This window comes from Rattus rattus, chromosome 13 (genome assembly GCF_011064425.1).
Source record: "Rattus rattus isolate New Zealand chromosome 13, Rrattus_CSIRO_v1, whole genome shotgun sequence".
Taxonomy (NCBI): domain Eukaryota; kingdom Metazoa; phylum Chordata; class Mammalia; order Rodentia; family Muridae; genus Rattus; species Rattus rattus.
Window position 1 is genome coordinate 9114922 of NC_046166.1, and position 19712 is coordinate 9134633.

The 19712-nt window shown below is 39.4% G+C and overlaps 1 protein-coding gene across 3 annotated transcripts in view; it reads right to left on the reverse strand.

Annotated features, from left to right (window-relative positions):
* The window catches only part of Mapk8 (mitogen-activated protein kinase 8), a 77252-nt gene that overhangs the window by 8801 nt on the left and 48739 nt on the right, over positions 1–19712 (reverse strand). For 2 of the 3 annotated variants that reach the window (XM_032919223.1, XM_032919225.1), the window contains exons 4-10: positions 16591–16649; positions 16350–16488; positions 6312–6477; positions 3958–4029; positions 2141–2323; positions 886–1010; positions 307–370 (exon numbers count right to left, since the gene is read on the reverse strand). In XM_032919223.1, the coding sequence (XP_032775114.1) occupies positions 307–370; positions 886–1010; positions 2141–2323; positions 3958–4029; positions 6312–6477; positions 16350–16488; positions 16591–16649 (808 nt within the window). Of the gene's footprint in view, positions 1–306; positions 371–885; positions 1011–2140; positions 2324–3542; positions 3615–3957; positions 4030–6311; positions 6478–16349; positions 16489–16590; positions 16650–19712 lie in introns of all 3 variants that reach the window. The other variant, XM_032919224.1, reaches the window with a different exon arrangement.

A 19712-nucleotide genomic window follows, 5' to 3' on the forward strand; every position in this document is an offset into this window, starting at 1 on the left:
ATCTTCAAGATGTATGGACACATCAACGACAGGTGTGTACACTGAGAATACAACCACCAGGGCTCTTAGAGATGGGACACCCAAACACCAGTGTTGGAACAAAGGTGAAAACACTAATGCGCCTATAGCTAAGGTGAAAATCTTCAAAATTAAGGAAGGAAACTGACGCTCAACTTTTGTAAGGCAAATAAACAAAAACATATTACTAAATATAAGTTATGAAAACAGAAAGCAACATTTCCGTAGCATGAAGTTAATGCAGAAAGTCAGAAGCTCCCTCAGTGTCTGAGACTCTGATGGGCGTACCTTTCCACTCCTCTATCGTGTGCTCCCTTTCATCTAACTGCTTGTCAGGGATCTTTGGTGGTGGCTGGAAGACACAAGCAGGAACAATTGGGTTAGTTTACTAGAATTATAGATATAATTAATTATTTGAAATATCAGCTAGACATAAGACTTGAAAGAATGAATCATGAGACAAAGGCCAATCAATCATCTTTAACTCTCTGGAGAGTAGTTCTGTAAGATTCCTAAGTAATAAGCTGCCTTTTTTTTAAATCCCAAATTTTAAAGTTGCCACATTTACCTCTGTCACAGGAGTCTGCTCTGCTTTGAAGAGAAAACATTGTTTCTCTCTAAGGATGTGCCTGTCTTAGGCTGCTCTAGTCCACTGGGAGCTCCACAGAGACAGTGGGAGTTCCTGGACTATGAGACATGAGCTTGGAGAGAGGCTCATTAACCTAAGGTTTTCCTTATGAAGAACCAGGAAGACACCAACACTATCGATCTACATTTTTATTAAAATGACAAGATCTCTTTGGACTTAATTCTAACCCTAGCTCTAAGACTGGAGTATGCCCTTCAAACATTAAGGAAATAACTTACGGCCTCTGCTTCTGAAGGATCATACCAGACGTTGATGTACGGGTGCTGGAGAGCTTCGTCTACAGAGATCCTTTTGGACGCATCTATCACCAGCATTTTAGATAACAAATCTCTCGCCTGACTGGCTGCAAAAGTAACGATATTAATATACACCAGCTCATGCGAGTCCCATTCACTTTAGGCTGCTGCTGTTATGGTTCTCTTTAGAAATACAGCTTTGCTAAGCATGGCGGCACATATGCTTGAACTGCTGAGCTGAGGATGTGGAGGCGAAAGGATCACAAGCCCTGCAAAACTTGGTTTACAGAAATTGAACCAAACCAAGACAAAACAAATCCTATGCTTTTAAAATGATGCTTTTGCTATTTATTTTTATGAGTACTAAAAAAGATTTATTGCAGTTTTTGTTTGTTTCACCTTTTGAGACAGGGTTTTCTCTATGTAGCCTTGGCTATCCTGGAATTCCCTCTGTAACTATGCTAGCCTTAAACTTATATCTGCCTGTCTCTGCCTCCCAAATGCTGAAATTAAAGGTACTTACCACCACTGCCCACCTTGACTTACTGCATTTTCCAGTTGTGTATATGTGTGTCTAAAGGGAAGTGGTGTGTGTGTGTGTGTGTGTGTGTGTGTGTGTGTGTGTGTGTGTGTGTACACATGAGGCCCGAGAGGGCACTGCATGTCCTAGGCTGGATTGATGAGTGCTTGTGAACTGCTTCCTTCACATGGAGGGTAGGAATTGAACTCAGGTCCCCCACAAGACTAGCAAACAATCTCTCTAGTCCTCATTTTTGTTTCTTCTTTTTTAAAGACCAAGTCACGCTATGTACCATAGGCAAGCCTGAAACCTACTAGGTAGCCCAAGATTATGTCAAATCCTGACAATCTATCAGACACAGTTTCCCAAGTGCTAAGATTACATCGGGAACCACCACACCTAAAAAATAATTTTTACTATAAAATCATGATTTATAAAATACACCCCCACCCCATTTTGAGGTAGGGTCTTCATTATGTAGCCCTGGCTAGCCTTGAGCTCAGAAATCTTCCTATCTTTGCCTTCCAAGTATGAGGATTAAAGGCAAAGGCTACCATATCCAGCTAAAATGCAAAAATCAGAGACAAAAGAACAAAACCTTTGTATGTTCCACAAGCAGAATTAATTTTGAGTTAGATCCTCTAAAGATATGACTAAACCTTCTTCCTATACATGTATGTTCACACAGAGTTTAGTGCACACAACTATACTACTTACCTTTAAGCTTGTTATGCTCTGAGTCAGCTGGGAAAAGCACATCAGGAAACAGTTTCTCAAAGCTATAGCCAGCGTACTTAGGTCTGTTTTCAACGTAAGTCCTTACTGTTGGTTGTAGTTTCTTCATGAATTCAGGACAAGGTGTTCCGAGCTGTTCAATAACTTTATTCCACTGATCAATATCTATTATCAAGTAGCTAAGAAAAATACTCCATGTATCAAATGTTCAACACTTTAATCATATACACATTACTAAATATAAGAAAATGGAAAATTTAAAAATCCTGAAGAATTAGCCATTATATATTTTGTACCTCAAAGCCACCTTACAAAAAACAATGATTACAAGTGGATAAAAATGATCAATAAATAAGCTTTGTTCATCTTATTTATTGTGTGCAGATATAGATATAAACACTAATTTTACCATAAAATGGAGGCATAAACAAGCAGGTTGAAAATAAGAATTGTAACTGAAAACTATCATTACATACATAAAAACTGAAATGCAAACTGCACAAAGTGTTAACATTTAAAACCTGCCTTTCTCCCAGCTCTTAAGAAATGCAAATGCACTGCCTTCAGAGTAAGAAACGTTTCTTGTCTGTTCTGCTTTTTTGAGTCCTTTCCACTAACAGCAAACACCCCATTGTGACAGAAATGATAGCCTTCACAGGAGCATCACGTTCTTCTGCCATTCTCGGGTTTGCCTATGTTAACGCTGTAAAGCTCTGAAATGAATGAAGATGAGGCCAGTATCTCCCTACGCTGTAGACGAGGGGTTCTGGCCTTGGTCCTTCCATCTGCATACTCCAAACCTCCAAGACTAATGTCCCCCATTCTCTTACTGTAATGGGGTGAATAGCCTCACCCCACCTAAAACAATTGTGTTACTCACTGACTGACAAATCACACATGAGTCCAACCTAATTACCAACACAGGAAATTCTGGCCAAATTTTCAGCATGCTATGTTAATGTAATGAGACAACAGACATGACACACAGAACAACAGTAACAGGAAGACATGGGGAAACCAAACAAAAAGAAAAAAATGAACAGTAACAACAGATAATTCCAAAATCCATGCTACCTTCAGAATAGTTAAAGACTTTACTCTAGTGTTAGAAACTTTAGTGAAAGCCATAACTTCTCATGTTAATCAACTCTAATCAAGCAAGGACCTGTGAATTAACCACACTTGAGCCCTTTTTCAAAATTAACATATAAAACAATAAATGAGGAGAAGAAAGTCTACGTTAGGTGAGAGGTGGTACTCTGGAACAGTAATCTAATAATGCGTTGTAACAGGAAGAGAGAGAATACATTCTACCTGGCCAGGCTGACAAGATACTATACATTTGACCTTTAGAAACTACACTTTAGGCCAAAGATAAGGATACGATCTGTACCTGGGAACAAAACACCACCTTTGATCATTTCTCCCATGATGCACCCAACTGACCAAATGTCAACTGAAAACAAAATGCATGACATTAACATAAAGATTTTGGTTAAAATAAAAAGAAAAATATATAAACACTAAAAACACACACACACCATATACACTTAAAATTATAAAAAGCAATATAAAATAAAAATGAGTGACAGTGAACACACTGACGACCAGCAGAGACTGTATGTCCTGCTGCCAAATGCAGCCTACCAACACTTGAGCTTCTTAGCAACAGCCTTTACAAACTTTACATCTATTTAAAAACCTGTACTGTACAAATGGAGCACATGTTTCTTTTCATTAGCAAACAGAAGGAAGTTCATCGCCTAGCTAATTAATCTGCTGCAGCAGCACAAGGATACAGTCCCTTCCTGGAAAGAGGATTTTGTGGCAAACCATTTCTCCCATAATGCACCCCACAGACCATAAATCCACTATATGTTTGCAGCACAAAAGAAGAAAAAGCAAAGCAAAAAATCGTTAAAATCAAAGAAGCATAATATGACTGCATCATCTAAAAAACTGCAGAACATCACAAAAAGAAAAAGGTGATTTTAATTTCAAATAATTTAAAACACAAAATACTTTTCAAAAAGCTTTGATTCACAAAAGAAAATATGAAGTATGGCATTTTAATTACATGTCTAATTTTAAAGTGAGAGCTATGCACAGATATTGCATAAATTAAAAAACTATACATTTTATAACTGAGATTTTGCAAGTAATATATGAAGTAGAACCAAACAAAATTTATAAGATTGAAAATGTAACAAGATGTACTATTTTGAGGTTTAACTGTGCATTTTACTCTCTCTTTAAGTTAAATTAAAAAGCATGAGCAGAAATAATTTAGCATATTAAAAACAGAAAAGTATCTATATTTTAATAAAATATTAACCTAAATTTTTTTTGGGGGGGATTTTAAAGGCTTATTTAACTGAAAAGGCTTTGTTTGTTTATTCTGAACTAAAAGTAACTTATTCTCCTGGTAACACCATTTATATTTATATCCATCTCTACCCATAACAGAACAAACCGACAGAAAAAGAACAGTTTATCTACCAAGAAACCTTGGTAAACAAGTGTTTTTCATTATCTCTTTTTTTAAGTTTTTTTTTTTTTAAACTTTGGGTTTAAAAGTTAGTTTTGGTGGAATGCAATATCAAAGTGTCGAAGTGCCCACAAATCTGTGATCTACAGTCTCCTAGCATACCTCCATACTATAAAACTTGGTACAAGGGGTCTCATTTGCTGTCAGGCAGTTTAAAATAGATTAGATTACCCCCAAACTTTCCAAACTATTCTGAAATACTCTGCAATAAAACCAAACAGGAAATCTCACCTCTGTGTGTGTGTGTGTGTGTGTGTGTGTCTTCTGTGTATGTGTGTGTGTGTGTGTGTGTGTGTGTCTGTCTGTCTATGTGTGTGTGTGTGTGTGTGTAAGGACGATGTCTGTATGTCACCCCTGTAGCTAATATAGTTCTACAGTGATGAAGCATTAGATTTGACTTGGTTCCTAGGGGAACAGGCAGGAAAAGCAATGAGATGATCTACATGACTCTCATCTAAGAGAGGACAGCATGTCAGTTCTTATGATAGCTTCTCTAATTTCTGGTAAGGAGCTATGTCAAGATCATCTTTACAGGACATTAACATGTGGTGCAATTTCTATGATAATCAAGTTTCACAGCAAAAGCAATAGCAATCTGACTATCAATTCTCAAAATAAAAATTTTAAACCTATGTTGACACTACTAAGAAAACAGAAAAGCACGTTTACTTTAAAAACTGATAGTTGATATTTAAAGTATTTGTTTTAAATTAGCTCAAATAAGGAAGGGAAATTAAGCAATTTCTCCAATTTCAATGGGATCATATATATATATATGTGTGTGTGTGTGTGTATGTATGTATGTATGTATGTATGTATGTATGTATGTATGTACGTACGTACGTATAATGAAGAATCTTCAAGATTGACCTAATCGTTTCCTGGTTTAAAGAAAACCACTGTTCCAATTTCCATCCTAGAAACATGCCACACTTAAAAAGTTATGGTTTAAATCAATGCATCCACACATAATACTATATACAATCTCCTTAAGGTGGGACACAGGCTTTAATCAAACACTAGTGCCTCCCACAAGAGGCTGAGTTATCCATTAGCTTTCCAGAATTAGAAAATGTAGCTCTCCGTCTTTACAGTGAGTGCTACCATTTTTTTTTTTTTTTGTACTATTTTGTTTTGTTTTCTGAGACAGGATTTCTCTGTATAACAGCCCTGGCTGTCCTAGAACCTGCTTTGTAGAACAGCCTGTCCTCAAAGTCAGAGATGCCTCCTGAGTGCTGGGACTAAAGGGGTGCCATCACACCAGGCTCCTGAGTGCCACTATTAACACTGACTAAAGGTGCTGGCGACAAAAGCAAATACAACTGATATATATGATTATTTAAGAGTAAATTATTAAGAAGTTTATGTTCATGTTTAAATTACAGACGAGCAAAGAGCATAAATCCTAGTTTTACAATTCTTCATGTAGGTATTCACATTTAAGGAAGATCCCCATGCTTTCCCGAATATTCATGGCAAAATGTTCAAAGCCTAGATAGACATTTGAAATAGGAATGCTTGCTTAACTATATACATTCAATTTAAGTATATAAAAACTGATAAACAAAATCAGAAGAATATTTCAATGTGAAAGTGTATGCTGACCGTTCTCCTTGTAGCCCATGCCGAGAATGACCTCTGGTGCTCTGTAGTAACGAGTTACCACGTAAGGCGTCATCATAAAACTCGTTCCTGCAGTCCTTGCCAGTCCAAAATCAAGAATCTTCAAAGTGCAGTCTGACTTGACTACTATATTACTAGGCTTTAAGTCCTTCAAGAAATAAACATTACAATGACTGCTAAGACAGATACAAAGGTTTGTACTTCTTAACTGAGTCACAGTCTGTCACACATCTTGCTAACTGCTCACTGTTTTCACTGCAGTACCGCTGCACAGGGCCATCCTTACGACAGGCGAACCCAGCAAGTCAGAGTTAAGATCATTTACATCAGCAAACCCAGTAGAGACACTGTTAATGGTTATTTACTTAAAAATAAAATTTATTAAAATTTTATTCCCTATTTTGTTTTGTTATATTTATTGTATTTATGTCTGTGAAGTTGAGGACAGCCTGCTCTACAAAGCAGGTTCCAGGACAGACAGGGCTGTTACACAGAGAAACTCTGTCTCAGAAAACCAAACCAAACCAAATGTTACTATTTACTAGAAATTCTTGGATAAGTAGAACAAGAGATTAGGAAAGGAGTCTTAAATGTCATTAAGAACCTCTGTGCTAGGCACAGTGGCCCATACTTTGAAATCCTCAAGTACGAAGGCAAGAAAGGCAGGAAGGCTGGAAGTTGAGTACACACGATGCACTGCTTAGCTTCTTGCTGACACAGCTAGAGTCATGTAGGAAGAGGAACACCCGAGAAACTTCCTCTACCACAATGGCCTGTAGACAACTTTATGGGGTTATTTTCTTAACTAGTAATTGATGTGGAATAATCCAACCCATAGATGGTGTCATCCCTGGGCAGGAAGTCCTGGTTGTCTGAGAAAGCAGGCCAAGATAACCACAGAAGCAGGCCAGGAAACAGCACTCCTCCATGGCATCAGCTTCGGTTTCTAATCCAGGTTCCTGCCTGACTTTCCTCAGAGATGGACTGTTACATGAAAATATAAGATGAAATATGTATGCCCTTTCTTCCTCAGGTTGCTTTTGGTCAGTGTTTTTGTCATAGCAATAGAAAACAAGTTGTAACACACAGCAAAACCGCATCTCAAATACCAATAAAAAACAACAATAAAATCGCTATTATGGTAAGAGTCATAAATTAGCATTTATACTCATTTACATACTAAATTAATAGCACTAAAAAAAAAAAAAAAACCCTCATTTTAGGACTGGAGAGATGACTCAGTGGTTCCAAAGGTCCTGAGTTCAATTCCCAGCAACCACATGGTGGCTCACAACCATCTGTAATGGGATCTGATGCCCTCTTCTGGTGTCTGAAGACAGCTACAGTGTACCCATATACATTAAAACAAAACAAAACAAAACAAAAAAACTCATTCTAAAGTCACAATAAACTTTATATTGCTCTAAAACTACTATGGAACATTCTGATACTATTTCCACAATCTTGACATGATCCAGGTATATGTTATTTCAACATTGATTGTCATACGTGGTCACTTTTGTGGGGAGGGAAGCTTGGAATCAGTCTCAGTACAATAGATACTGTTCTAAAGAACCAAAAGGTGGCTATCAGTCTGCCCATTCCTGACTCCCCACATCTATCACAAACACTTGCTTATAAATCTCTGTTCACATGTAGCAGACACTAGTGTGCTGGTGCTACCCACCAATCCATGAAGTTACTTTCCACTAATAATAGTAATGTTTTTGTGAACAACTGCTCCTTGGCTCCAGGCAGAAGGAAATGTGTGCAATGCCTATTAAAATGAAGGCAGTGGCATAAACACCCTGGCCTTCACATTCATCGTGCAGTTGCCTTTTAGCTTTGATGAGGAGTCGTATCCACAGCACAGCCGAACTATCTCTCATGTACAGACGAACAGCAGAGTGACACCAAAAGCTAAAGCCCTCGGGACAAAGATCCCTTCAAATGTCTACATGCAAGACTGCTTATATGCTATTTCTAACTTACTCTGACAAGGCTTAGAAAACAGACACTAAGGACTTTTGAAATTAAGCACACTAAGAATACAGGTTATTTAACAGAAGACAGAAATGCTATCATTTCTATTCTGCAAATAGATTGTAATACAAAACAAAGAAATGCCCATGCTTAAGAATAAACCAGTTTATTATAAACTTTTTTTTTTTAAATTATACACTTCGGTTTCCCTCCCATGACTGCTGTTATAGCTAGAGATTACTGGTTTTCATACTGAGAGGTTCTAGTCTAGAAAAAAAACTCAAAATACTTTTTGTTCTGGAACAATTAGGAGCAAATACATTTTTATTTTAAAAGAAACTATGCATTGGAATAAACTTCCAAAAGTATTGTCTTTAAGAATATTACCTAAGTTCATTTTTCTGAATCAATGTTTATTTTTCTACATATGTCATAACGAATATCAGATTCATATAGGAAGAGTGACTTGGAGTTTACACTCTATCCCTCTCCCCCACTGTCCACGCCTCTGTCTCCAGTCAGGCAGACGGCAAAGGCAGACCTAGCAGGTAGAGAGGGACAAAGTGGAGAGGGCCAGGACACGACCGCCTGCAGATCTCCTCTTGCTTTGGTGATTAGTAACGTGACAGATAGTGGGCACCTCTATAAAGCCAAGAGCCACCCCTACCGTGATCTGCCTACACACACAATGTGAAAAATAAAGCTAGTCATGCTTGGCTACTGAGAGCTTGATGTCTGCCTTTGCAGTGGTGGCATACACCTTTGATTCCAGTATTCCAGAGGCAGTGGATCTCTGAGCTCGAGGCAGCCTGGTCTATAGAGAGTTCCAGGACAGTCAAGGATATACAGAGAAATTCTGCTTTGAAAAACAGAAAACAAGAATCTGATATTTGTTATTGTAGCCAAGCCTAGCATATTCTGGCTGAAACCGATCCAGTACTGGGGAGTTACTATTACCCCAATCTGAAATCTGAAAGGCCCAAATTTAAGTTGGTTTTTTTATTGTTGTTGTTGTTGTTTTTTTAAAGTACAACTGGCAATACTCAAAAGGTTGTTATATGTACACTAAGAAAAAAAGGTAGCTTCAAATCAGTCAAAAAACACTGGAGCTATCATGACAGGTCTTTGATTCAGGAATTTTTGATTTTCAGACTAGGGATGCTCACTGGTAAAATCTATTCAAATATCTAAAATCTAAATATTCTGGCCCCAAGCATTTCAGATCAGACAACCTATGCAAGGACACAGGACCATGCATTGACGGCAGAATCAAAATGGAAAGAGATCCAAATTATACAGAGGCAAACCTTTATGTCATCTGCACAGGACCTCAACTGATTGCTTTAGTAAAGGAAGTTTTATGCAAATTTAACGAGACATTTTCATCCCATGTTATGTACAGTCTTCCCCCTGTCAGTGCTTTTTGTGATAGAAGGGCAGTGTCTGGTCAGTAGCTGTGACAAACAAAATATGGTCTTTACATAAAGTTCCTTAACCCTTGCTCTATAAGAGATTAGAAAGCAAAACTTTGTCTGCTGATGGCTACTGTCTGCATTAGAAATAACTGGCTACTTTAAAAGTAGAAACAAAAGGTAACAGTGTCATTATTTGGACAAGCTAAATGCTACTAGAACCCAGAAAAAGGCAACAGTTGGTTTAGTTTATCCCAGGCCCATACATCATACATGCCTCTCCTTATGACCTGTTTCAGTTAATGGAACTCAAAACAATGTGACGCTCGACAGATCTGAATAATTCTGAACATGCTCCAGTTAGCATAGTTTCTACTTTTCTACCTCATACCATGGGAAAGGGAAAAGGATGTCCGTTGTGGAAGAAACTCTGAACCTGACCCGAGGTCTGGAGTAGTGCTACGAGGGCCACACTGCAAACCCTCAGTAAGCACTGTGCTGTTTCAAAGTTGTGGACATCTTGGAAGCCTGGAAGCTTGACAGTAGACTCAAGGGAGCCTCAAGTAAGTCCAAGAATACACAGACTGTCAGCTAATAAATACTCTTCAAAAGACATACAATTAAAAGCTACAAAGGTTACTGATACCACAACCATAAAAAATAAAACTCTTGTCAAGAAAGCTACTAAGCAACTTACATGAACTTACAAGAAACTCTGTCCTAAATGTCAACAACAGAACACACTTGTGCTCCTGTCTTTCATGGGTAGGAAGCAGGCCAAGAAAGCTGAGCAGTCCTTCGGTATACAGCCTTCAATACTCACTTGAGATCTAGCTAAGGAGGATAAGAGGAAAGGAAGACTTCCGGAGGGAGCAGCCAGGTAATGCAGACAACAGGTGCACTGTGCAGAAATCAGATTCAGCAACTAGAGAGCGAACACTCCTACCTCCAGAGGAAGGAACACTTACAATGTCCATCCAGTGGAATTTCAAGTGCAACTAATAAATCAACATCTGTATTTTTCAGTTCGACTGTTTTGGCTACCCTAGCCCCACCTGACTCTTCTGAGAAGGGAGGGAAGAGAGATGTTTCTGGGCCCAAAGGATCAATGTCTGAATCTGATACAGACACTAAAGTGATCCACATTAAGGAGGATGGGACAGAGCACCATGGTATGTCAGACAACCATAGGCTATGGCAGGCCTGGTTCTTACCAACACTCATGGGTTTGCCCTCCTCACATTTTCCTGCTCTTCTATAACTAGGCAGGTCTTGATGGCTAGCTCTGCTGATGCACTACGTAGGAGTGATGTGTGTCACCTTCAGGCCAGCACGTGAGCCAGTGTATTACCATACAGCTCTCTTCTGCTGACTCAGTGAGAACTGGTTAGAGGGAAGTCTCTCTCAGCACAGGGTTTTAAATGCCTATAGGGACATCTAACTGCAGGGCCTGCAGGGAATACAAGTTTAGATGGTTTCTTAAACCAAGTGAGTAATCACTGAATGACACAGTTAGGGTGGACCTGGAATGGAAGGTGGAGGTGCTATGAGGATTAAATGCAAAATTGACACCTACAGTTATATCAAAATTTTGGTAGTTGCTTCAGAATTTAAAGACAGCAAGAAAATATCTGACAAGAATAGCCAGAATCTAGTATCCTAAAACAATGGGAAGAGTGATCCAAGGAGTGGCTTCACTGGGCTCTGGGATGTCTGTTCAGACCCTGGGCTCAGAGATAAATACTCTTCCACTGCCCAGGAGGGGTGGCTGCTGGTGGCCTTCAGGAAACTCCTCTAGGAAAGACCTGTTTTTCAGGTCAGAGCCTAGGGTGCCGGTTAAATAAAGGGTGCAGTCAACCAGCTGAGGCTTTTCCCAGCCTAGATGCAGTCATCAGTGCACTGTCCAGAAACTAAATGTCCAGCCCAGGTGCAGTCATGACCGTCCAGTAATTTCTCCCTTTGTCCAGCTTTTATGCAGGCACACTGTCCAGCTTTCAGTGCACACTGTCAGCCTAATAATCACACACTGTCCAGCCTGATGCTAGGTGCAGTTATCAACACTGTCCAGCCTAACTCTCTAGGGTGCAAAGCCCTTCTTCACACACTGTCCAGCCTGGGGTGCAGTCATCACACACTGTCCAGCCTAGGGTGCAGTCAGTGCACACTGTCCAGCCTAGGGTGCCGTCATCAGTGCACACTGTCCAGCCTAGGATGCCGTCATCAGTGCACACTGTCCAGCCTAGGATGCAGTCATCACACACTGTCCAGCCTAGGGTGCAGTCAGCAGTGCACACTGTCCAGCCTAGGGTGCAGTCAGTGCACACTGTCCAGCCTAGGGTGCAGTCATCACACACACTGTCCAGCCTAGTGCACACCGTGCCTAGGATGCAGTCATCAGCACACTGTCCAGCCTAGGGCAGTCATCATGCACACCTGTCCAGCCTAGGGTGCAGTCATCACACCACCGTCCAGCCTAGGATGCATCATCACCGTCCAGCCCAGATGCCCAGCCCTGGATGCAGTCATCAGTGCACACCGTCCAGCCTAGGGATGCAGTCATCACACACACTGTCCAGCCTAGGGTGCAGTCAGTGCACACTGTCCAGCCTAGGGTGCAGTCAGTGCACACTGTCCAGCCTAGGGTGCAGTCAGCACACACTGTCCAGCCTAGGGTGCAGTCAGTGCACACTGTCCAGCCTAGGGTGCAGTCAGTCCAGCCTAGGGATGTGCAGTCATCAGTGTCCGCCTGGGTGCAGTCAGCACACACACTGTCCAGCCTAGGGTGCAGTCATCACACACACTGTCCAGCCTAGGATGCAGTCATCAGTGCACACTGTCCAGCCTAGAGTGCACTGTCAGTGCACACTGTCCAGCCTAGGGTGCAGTCAGCAGTGCACACTGTCCAGCCTAGGGTGCAGTCAGCACACCAACAGACCTCTCGTAGACCTACTGCTAGCTCAACTTTATTAGATTCAGAACATTTCTTCAGCCATACTTTATTTTTCCTAAGATCTTGTAAAATGAGTAAAAGGAGTTAAGTAACAGGAAAGGAAGGACTGCATCTTAACTTGCACTGACACTAGTAATATCTTGATACCAAAGTATGATTAAAACCATCTTCACAAGAAAACTACAAACTAAATCATTAATGAATCCAGGGGTAAAAAAAAAAAAAAAAAATGCAACAGAAATACTAGCAAATCAGTTTCAATAGTATCCTGGAAAGATTATATATACCATGTCCAAATGGGATCTATCCCAGAAATAAAAGAGGACTCAAAGACAAAACAAAAAACCAACCTACCAAAAAAGAATCAATCTTCTATAGAAGGAGGTTTGGCCTTTGTCCTAAACTACCCGTGATGGCGACACCTGGATATGCTGCTTGACAGAACTGTCCTGTAGTGTGGAGGTTTTGAGCATGACAGCCTAACAACATGAACAGTTCCAACCTCTGGAGGAAATGGAGATTCAATGTACTGGCATGAATCAGAGAATGATCCCTGGCAACTAAGGAGAGTGGTATGTCATCACTCCTGGATGAGTCTGGGTGAGCTTCCCTTGCTAGTGACACTGTATCGTTATCTCCATAGCCAACCAAACAAGTAAAACCTCTATGTTGGAGTCAGACTTCCCCACAGGCCTCTTTGACTGGTTCTGACCCCTACCATTCAGTCAGGACCATGGTAGAACTGGTGACTTGTAAGCAGACGGTCTAAACGCAGGGTAGTTCTGGGGCCCTTGAGCCTGTGTGTGGCTTGCTTTAGGTATTTGCTCCAACAGTGGGAAACAGACTAATCAATGGAGAGAGACAGAAAGCTTTCCCTTATTCTGACCAGCAAGACAAAGACACCTATTCCCACTACTGTTCTCTAACACCTTACTGTGAATTCTCCCTAGAGCGTGAGGCGTGAGGAAGCGCCCAAATGGAATACAAGTGAAGCTATGGTGCAGATGGCATGATCTTAAAAAAAAAAAATCACCATTTATGAACACGTAAGTGCAGGCCAGAAACAAAGAACATAGTGACAGTTTAGGACAAAGGAAAAACCATGTGAAGCTACAAGAGAGTGCGTATATGGATCTCACTAAACCCATAAAGTTTTGGGCACTGAGAACTGTGAGAAAAAAAACTCCTGCTGTTTCAGCTCCCCAACATAAAGTACTACAGACTAACACAGCTTAGGGAATGGAAAGATCTTATGCTTACAAAACCCTCAAGACAAACAAGTTAAGAGTCAGGTAGGAAGTGATGAAACCACCAACCAACTCACTCTTTAGATTTAATGAAATCATTGTCCAAAGTCCATTGGCTTTTTCTGCAGACACAGAAAAGCTAATCTCCAAATTCATATGCATTTAAAGTGGTTTTAACACTACTAAGAGAAGACACAGGAGTCACGGTCTCCTGCTTCACAGCAGTACAGAGTTACACAGGTTAACTGGCACAGGCTGGAGAGACAGCTCAACAGTTCAGCCTTCAGAGGACCTGGGTTTGGCCTCTACCACCCAAATGACGGCTTATTAAATCCTGTAAATCCAGCTCCAGGGGACCCTATCACCTCTGGACCCATGGGCCCCATACCCACATGCCCTCCCCATTAAAAATAATAAAATTTGTAAAAAAAAAAAAAAAAAAAAGTGATTCTAATATAGGGACAGACATGAAGTCTAATTATACAGAACTGGCAGTGCAGGAATAAAACCGTTACTTTCTGAGCAGCTAGAGTCTGAACAAGTACCAATACAACTGTCCCAGAGCTTGGACAACTGAATTTCTAAACATGGGAAAATGAAGATCGGCTTTGCATTTCGACCATATAAAACATAAATTCAAAGTGGACCAAAAACTTACAAGAAGAGGCAATGTTGAATTTTTATGACCTCAATTTGGCAGTAGATTCTTATGCAAGACACAAGACCACATGTATTTGATACTTCATAAAAATTAAAACCATTTACATATTAATTAAGATATCGCTAGCAAAGTGGAAACGATCTCTAACTGTATAAATTATGTCTGGTAATGGTTTTATATAGTAGAACTGGAATATATATACAAAGCTATAAATATAACAAAGAGGCAAACAAGTGATTTAGAAACAAGCCCTTAAGGGCTGGAGAGATGGCTCAGTGGTTAAGAGCACTGACTGCTCTTCCAGAGGTCCTGAGTTCAATGCCTAGTGACCACATGGTGGCTCACAACCATCTATAATGGGATCCTGGTGCCATCTTCTACGTACAGGCATATATTCAGGCAGAACACTATACATTAATAAATCTTTAAATAAAAAAAAAGAAACAAGGCCTTAAAAATACTTGTTTTTCAATAACATGGAAGTGGTCAACTGACAAATGAAGAGCTCCTTGACCACTGTGGTAGTCTGAGTGTGAATGGCCCCCAAGGCTCGTATGCTTAACTACTGTGTTCCCAGTTGGTGACACTGTTGGGAAGGGTTAGGAGATGTGTAACTGGAGGTAGGCTTTGAGATTTCAAAAGCTCTATCACTCGTTAGCTCTCTGTGTGTCGCTGCCAGCAGATAAAGCTCTCGGCTACTGCTCTAGAGAGTGCTATGCCAGCCTGCAGCCTGCCTGTTGCCATGCTAGTCATGGACTTTCTCTTTGAAACTCTTAAGTCCCTACCCAGTAAATTCTCTCTTCTGTAAATTGTCATGGTCATGGTCTTTTGTCATGGCAATAGAAAAGTGAGTAAGACAACCATTATTAGTCATTAGGAAAATGTTTATCAAAACCACAACAGAATACCACTCCATAGCCATTATAATGACTAAAATGAAAAACTCAGGTACTGCATACTGCCGATGCTGCAGAAAAACTGAACCATTATATACGGATTCTGGGAACATAAAATTTGAAAAAAAGTTTGATGGTTCCTCAAAAAGTTAATACCACATGATTTAGCAATCCTACCCAGAAAGACTAAAGAATAAGATCAAATAAATACTTGTACATGAATTTTCATAGCAAACAGTATTTAACTGAAAGGTTAATATATAAATTATTTATAGAATATGGCATATGGAATATTATTCATTCATAAAAGGAAATACTAATAAATGATACAGCACAGATACCACAAAAACAGTACACTAAATCAAAGGAGCCTGACGCAAAAGGCCATATATTATATTATTACATTTGTATGAGATATCTAGGACAGGTAAAGCCATAGTCCTGAATTTACCAGGATCTGAGGAGAGAGACACAATGAAGAGTAACAATTTAAGGGATGTAGTTTTCACCAGAAAAGGGTGATGCAAGTTTTAGATGTGACACAGGTAGTGATTGTGTAACACTGCAAATGGACTAAATACTTCAATACTTCAAATTTTAATCTGTTATATGACTTTCACTTCAATGATTGAAAAGAAAAAGATCATGGTGGGCTGCAGAGATGGCCCAACAGTTCAGAGCACTTAGGTTTGGTTCCTAGTACCCACGTGACAGCTCACAATTGTCTGTAGCTCCTATTTCAGTGGCTGTGATGCCCTCTTCTGGTCTCTGCAGACACTGCATGCATGTTGTGCACTTAAACACATGCAAGCAAATACACAAAATTTAAAAAAATCCTTAGGAAAGAACATGGTGATATTTTTCTACTAACCCGATGAATAATTCCAGCAGAGTGAAGGTGCTTGATTCCACACAGCATTTGATAGAGAAGGTAGGACATTCTTTCATGATCTAACTCCATCTGAATCACTTGGCAAAGATTTGCATCCATGAGCTCCATGACTATGTAACTTCATGGGTAGAAAAAGATGACAGCTAAAGTGTATAGCAACAATCTATAGACAGGTACTAGCAAAACTTTATACTAACAGCATTTTAATTACCACACTTACACATCTTGAAATTCTTCTAGGGATTTCTGTGGTGTGAAAACATTCAAAAGGCCAATTATCTGTGGCAAAAGCAAAGAAATAAAAACATTAGAAACTACTTCGTAATACTTCATTTGGAAATGAAAACACCTATGTTACAATTCACATCAGTTTAAAATCATTCTAGTTTTATACCTAAAGCACAAGTAAACTTATTAAAATTTCATTGCTAGGGAGAACAGAAAAAAAAATGATCAGGAGGCTCAGAAGATCTTTCAGACAAATAAAAATGAGCAGTATAAAGGTGGAAATGCATAAAAATACCACACTTGTTCAAGTGAACCTGAGGCCTGAGAGCACATTCAGTGGTCATGTTTACTAGGCACGCAGAAACTCTGGGTACATCTCCTACACTGGGGATAAAAAAGAATAGAATGTGTGTAATCCAGTGTAAATGATGGACTCTGGGCGAACATTAATGCAGATTTCTCAGTTATGACAAATGTACTACCTGGGTGGCGGTTACTGATTTTGAGGATGCTGAGGCAGGGAACGTGTGCAAGCTTCTACCTTTCAAATTTGCTATGAAACTGCCCCCAAAATCTTAGAAATCAGTTAGTGGACCAAAGGCCTTGACACAACACTTTCTGTTGATGAGTACTCTGTCAAGCTCTTATTTATTATAAATCCCGACATATCTGTCAAAAACTAATAAGTACTTTCTACTAATCCTTATACAACTCAGTAGTGAGTTCTATGGGATCCCAGTCCTTTCCTTCCTCTTGGTTTTTGTAACACTTCACTGTGTCATTTTCTTTGTTTTGTTTTGAAGGTTTGTTTCTATTTTGTATGTATGAGTGTTTTGTCTGAATGTATGTATGTTGTACTGTGTATGTTTGGTGTTACGGCAACGAGAAATAGGTGTCAGATCACAGCTATGCGGGTGTTAGAACTCAAACTCAGATCCTCTCTGCAACAGAGAACAGCAAGTATTTGAACTGCTGAGCCAGGGCTCTAGCTTCATTTTTGTCATCTTCTTTATTTCCAGTCAAACACACTATCTCACCTATGATGATGTCCTTAAGGTTTTCTTTTTATGTCTATATTTTTTTTTACATATTATCTGTCTTTTTTTTCAAGACCCATATATGCACTAGAAGCTTTACTTGGCTTATCAGCTTCAGAGAGTCACTGCTGAGTCCCTTCTCAGAGCACCCTCCCTTTATAATAGAAGGCTCAGTGTGATTTTCTGATTCCATTTCCAGTGTTAATACCATAAACCATTTCAAAGAATATTATTTATTCGATCGTCAGTCAGTATGTCAACCTTGTTTTCCCATTCCTTCTGTGTACATACAGGCAGAGAATTCTAAAATCACATCTGGACTGTTCATATAACTACTTTTAAACTAGAGTGACAAGCTCATTGTCTGTATCTACTCTGCAAATCCATGCTGAAGGCACAGACTCTAATGTGACAGTATCTACACCTGGGGACTTTAGAGATAATTAGGTCACAAGGCCAAGGCCCTCCTAATGGTAAGATTAATTGTAATTAATTAACTGTAAGAATAACAGGAAGATCTCTTTCTCCATGTCTATGTACCACGGGAAGACAAAGCAACAACTGTTTGTTTGCAGGTCAGGAAGAGGATAATCAACGGGAACCAAATCAGCCAGCGCCTGTCCAGGACATCCTAGCCTCTAGAATTTTAAGAAATAAGCCTTTGTTTTTAAATCCACATAGTCTACTGTATTTTGTGGTAGTAGCCTGAACAGACTAGTATCTCTAACAATAGTTTTGAGCAAATCCAGATACCATTTTACTACCTATAATAAGGGAGTATTATATAGTATTATAAAGAAAAAGCTGATTCTATTATTTATCACCCTCAAAACTTAAAGCCTGTAAACCTCTCCAGCAGTCCACCTGCAGTCCCCCAGAGTACAGCATGAAGTCAACCCTCCTTTTGCTAAATATTAAAACTTGTTACTTTGGCCATACCAATTATTTCAAGCATGTTGTTTTTAAAAAACTCTTTCAGTGTACTGCTTCCCATGTTTGTCCTTTATTTCCTGAGCTTCATTATCTAAAGATGGACCTCTCATAAAGTCCAACATCCTTGGTCCTCAGCTACTGTTCATGTCATTTCTACACTCAGCACACAAACAGAATCTCATTTCCACAACAAGCTCGCCCCAGACCACAGAGGGTCCTTGTTAGAATGGACTCACTGATCTGCCTTCCTAGGCCAGTGTGCAACAATGACCTAGTGTCTGCCAATAATTTAGGAAAGGGAATGTTTCTCTAGACAGAATCTTCATGAGGATAGAATGGATGCCATTCACGTATGCAGTACGCTCTGCTTATAGAAGGCATCTGTCAGTAAATATCATAAAAACATTAAGCCAGAAAGGGTAAAAAGTTAGAAGGACTACTGTAAGTAAATCTGAGCCTCTCAACCAGATAAAATATATATGGGGACCTAGACAAGTAGGGAAGTCATTTTTATTAATATTTGGAAAAACCAACAGTAGAAGAGAGATATTAAAGGTTAAAGACATATGGAAACAAAACTGGGGCTAGTGGATGCTCAGTGCTGCTAGGTGTGGAAGTAGGGAGGAAGGCAAGAGTATACAGGGTTTCTTTCTCATTACATGTATTAGTGAACACATCCAACAGATACTTTAAGTTGATGAACTGAATAATATTTGAGCCATATCTTACTGAGCTTTTATAAGACAAATAAAAGTACAGCTGTCCTATTTTTTAGTAAAGAAAACAAGAAATTATCTTAGTCAGAATCGATAGTCAAGCAAATGTCAAGGACTGATTAGTAGATAGGTTATGACTGGATATCAAAGAACTAATAATTATTACAACCAAGTAAAAACTTATTAAAATCACTATTTTCCTCTAAGGACGAAACAGCAAAGAATAATAGCAACAGAGGAATAATGTAATAGATATAGTATATAAAGATTTCAAAAGAGTAAAATGCCTCTAATAACATGCATATGAACATGAAGAAGAATTAAGGGAAAATGGATAGTTCTGATACTTTTTACATGGCAATTTCTATAATCTGCTTAACAGTTCTAGCTATTATGAAGACAATCTGAACAATTTTGGCAAGTGAAGC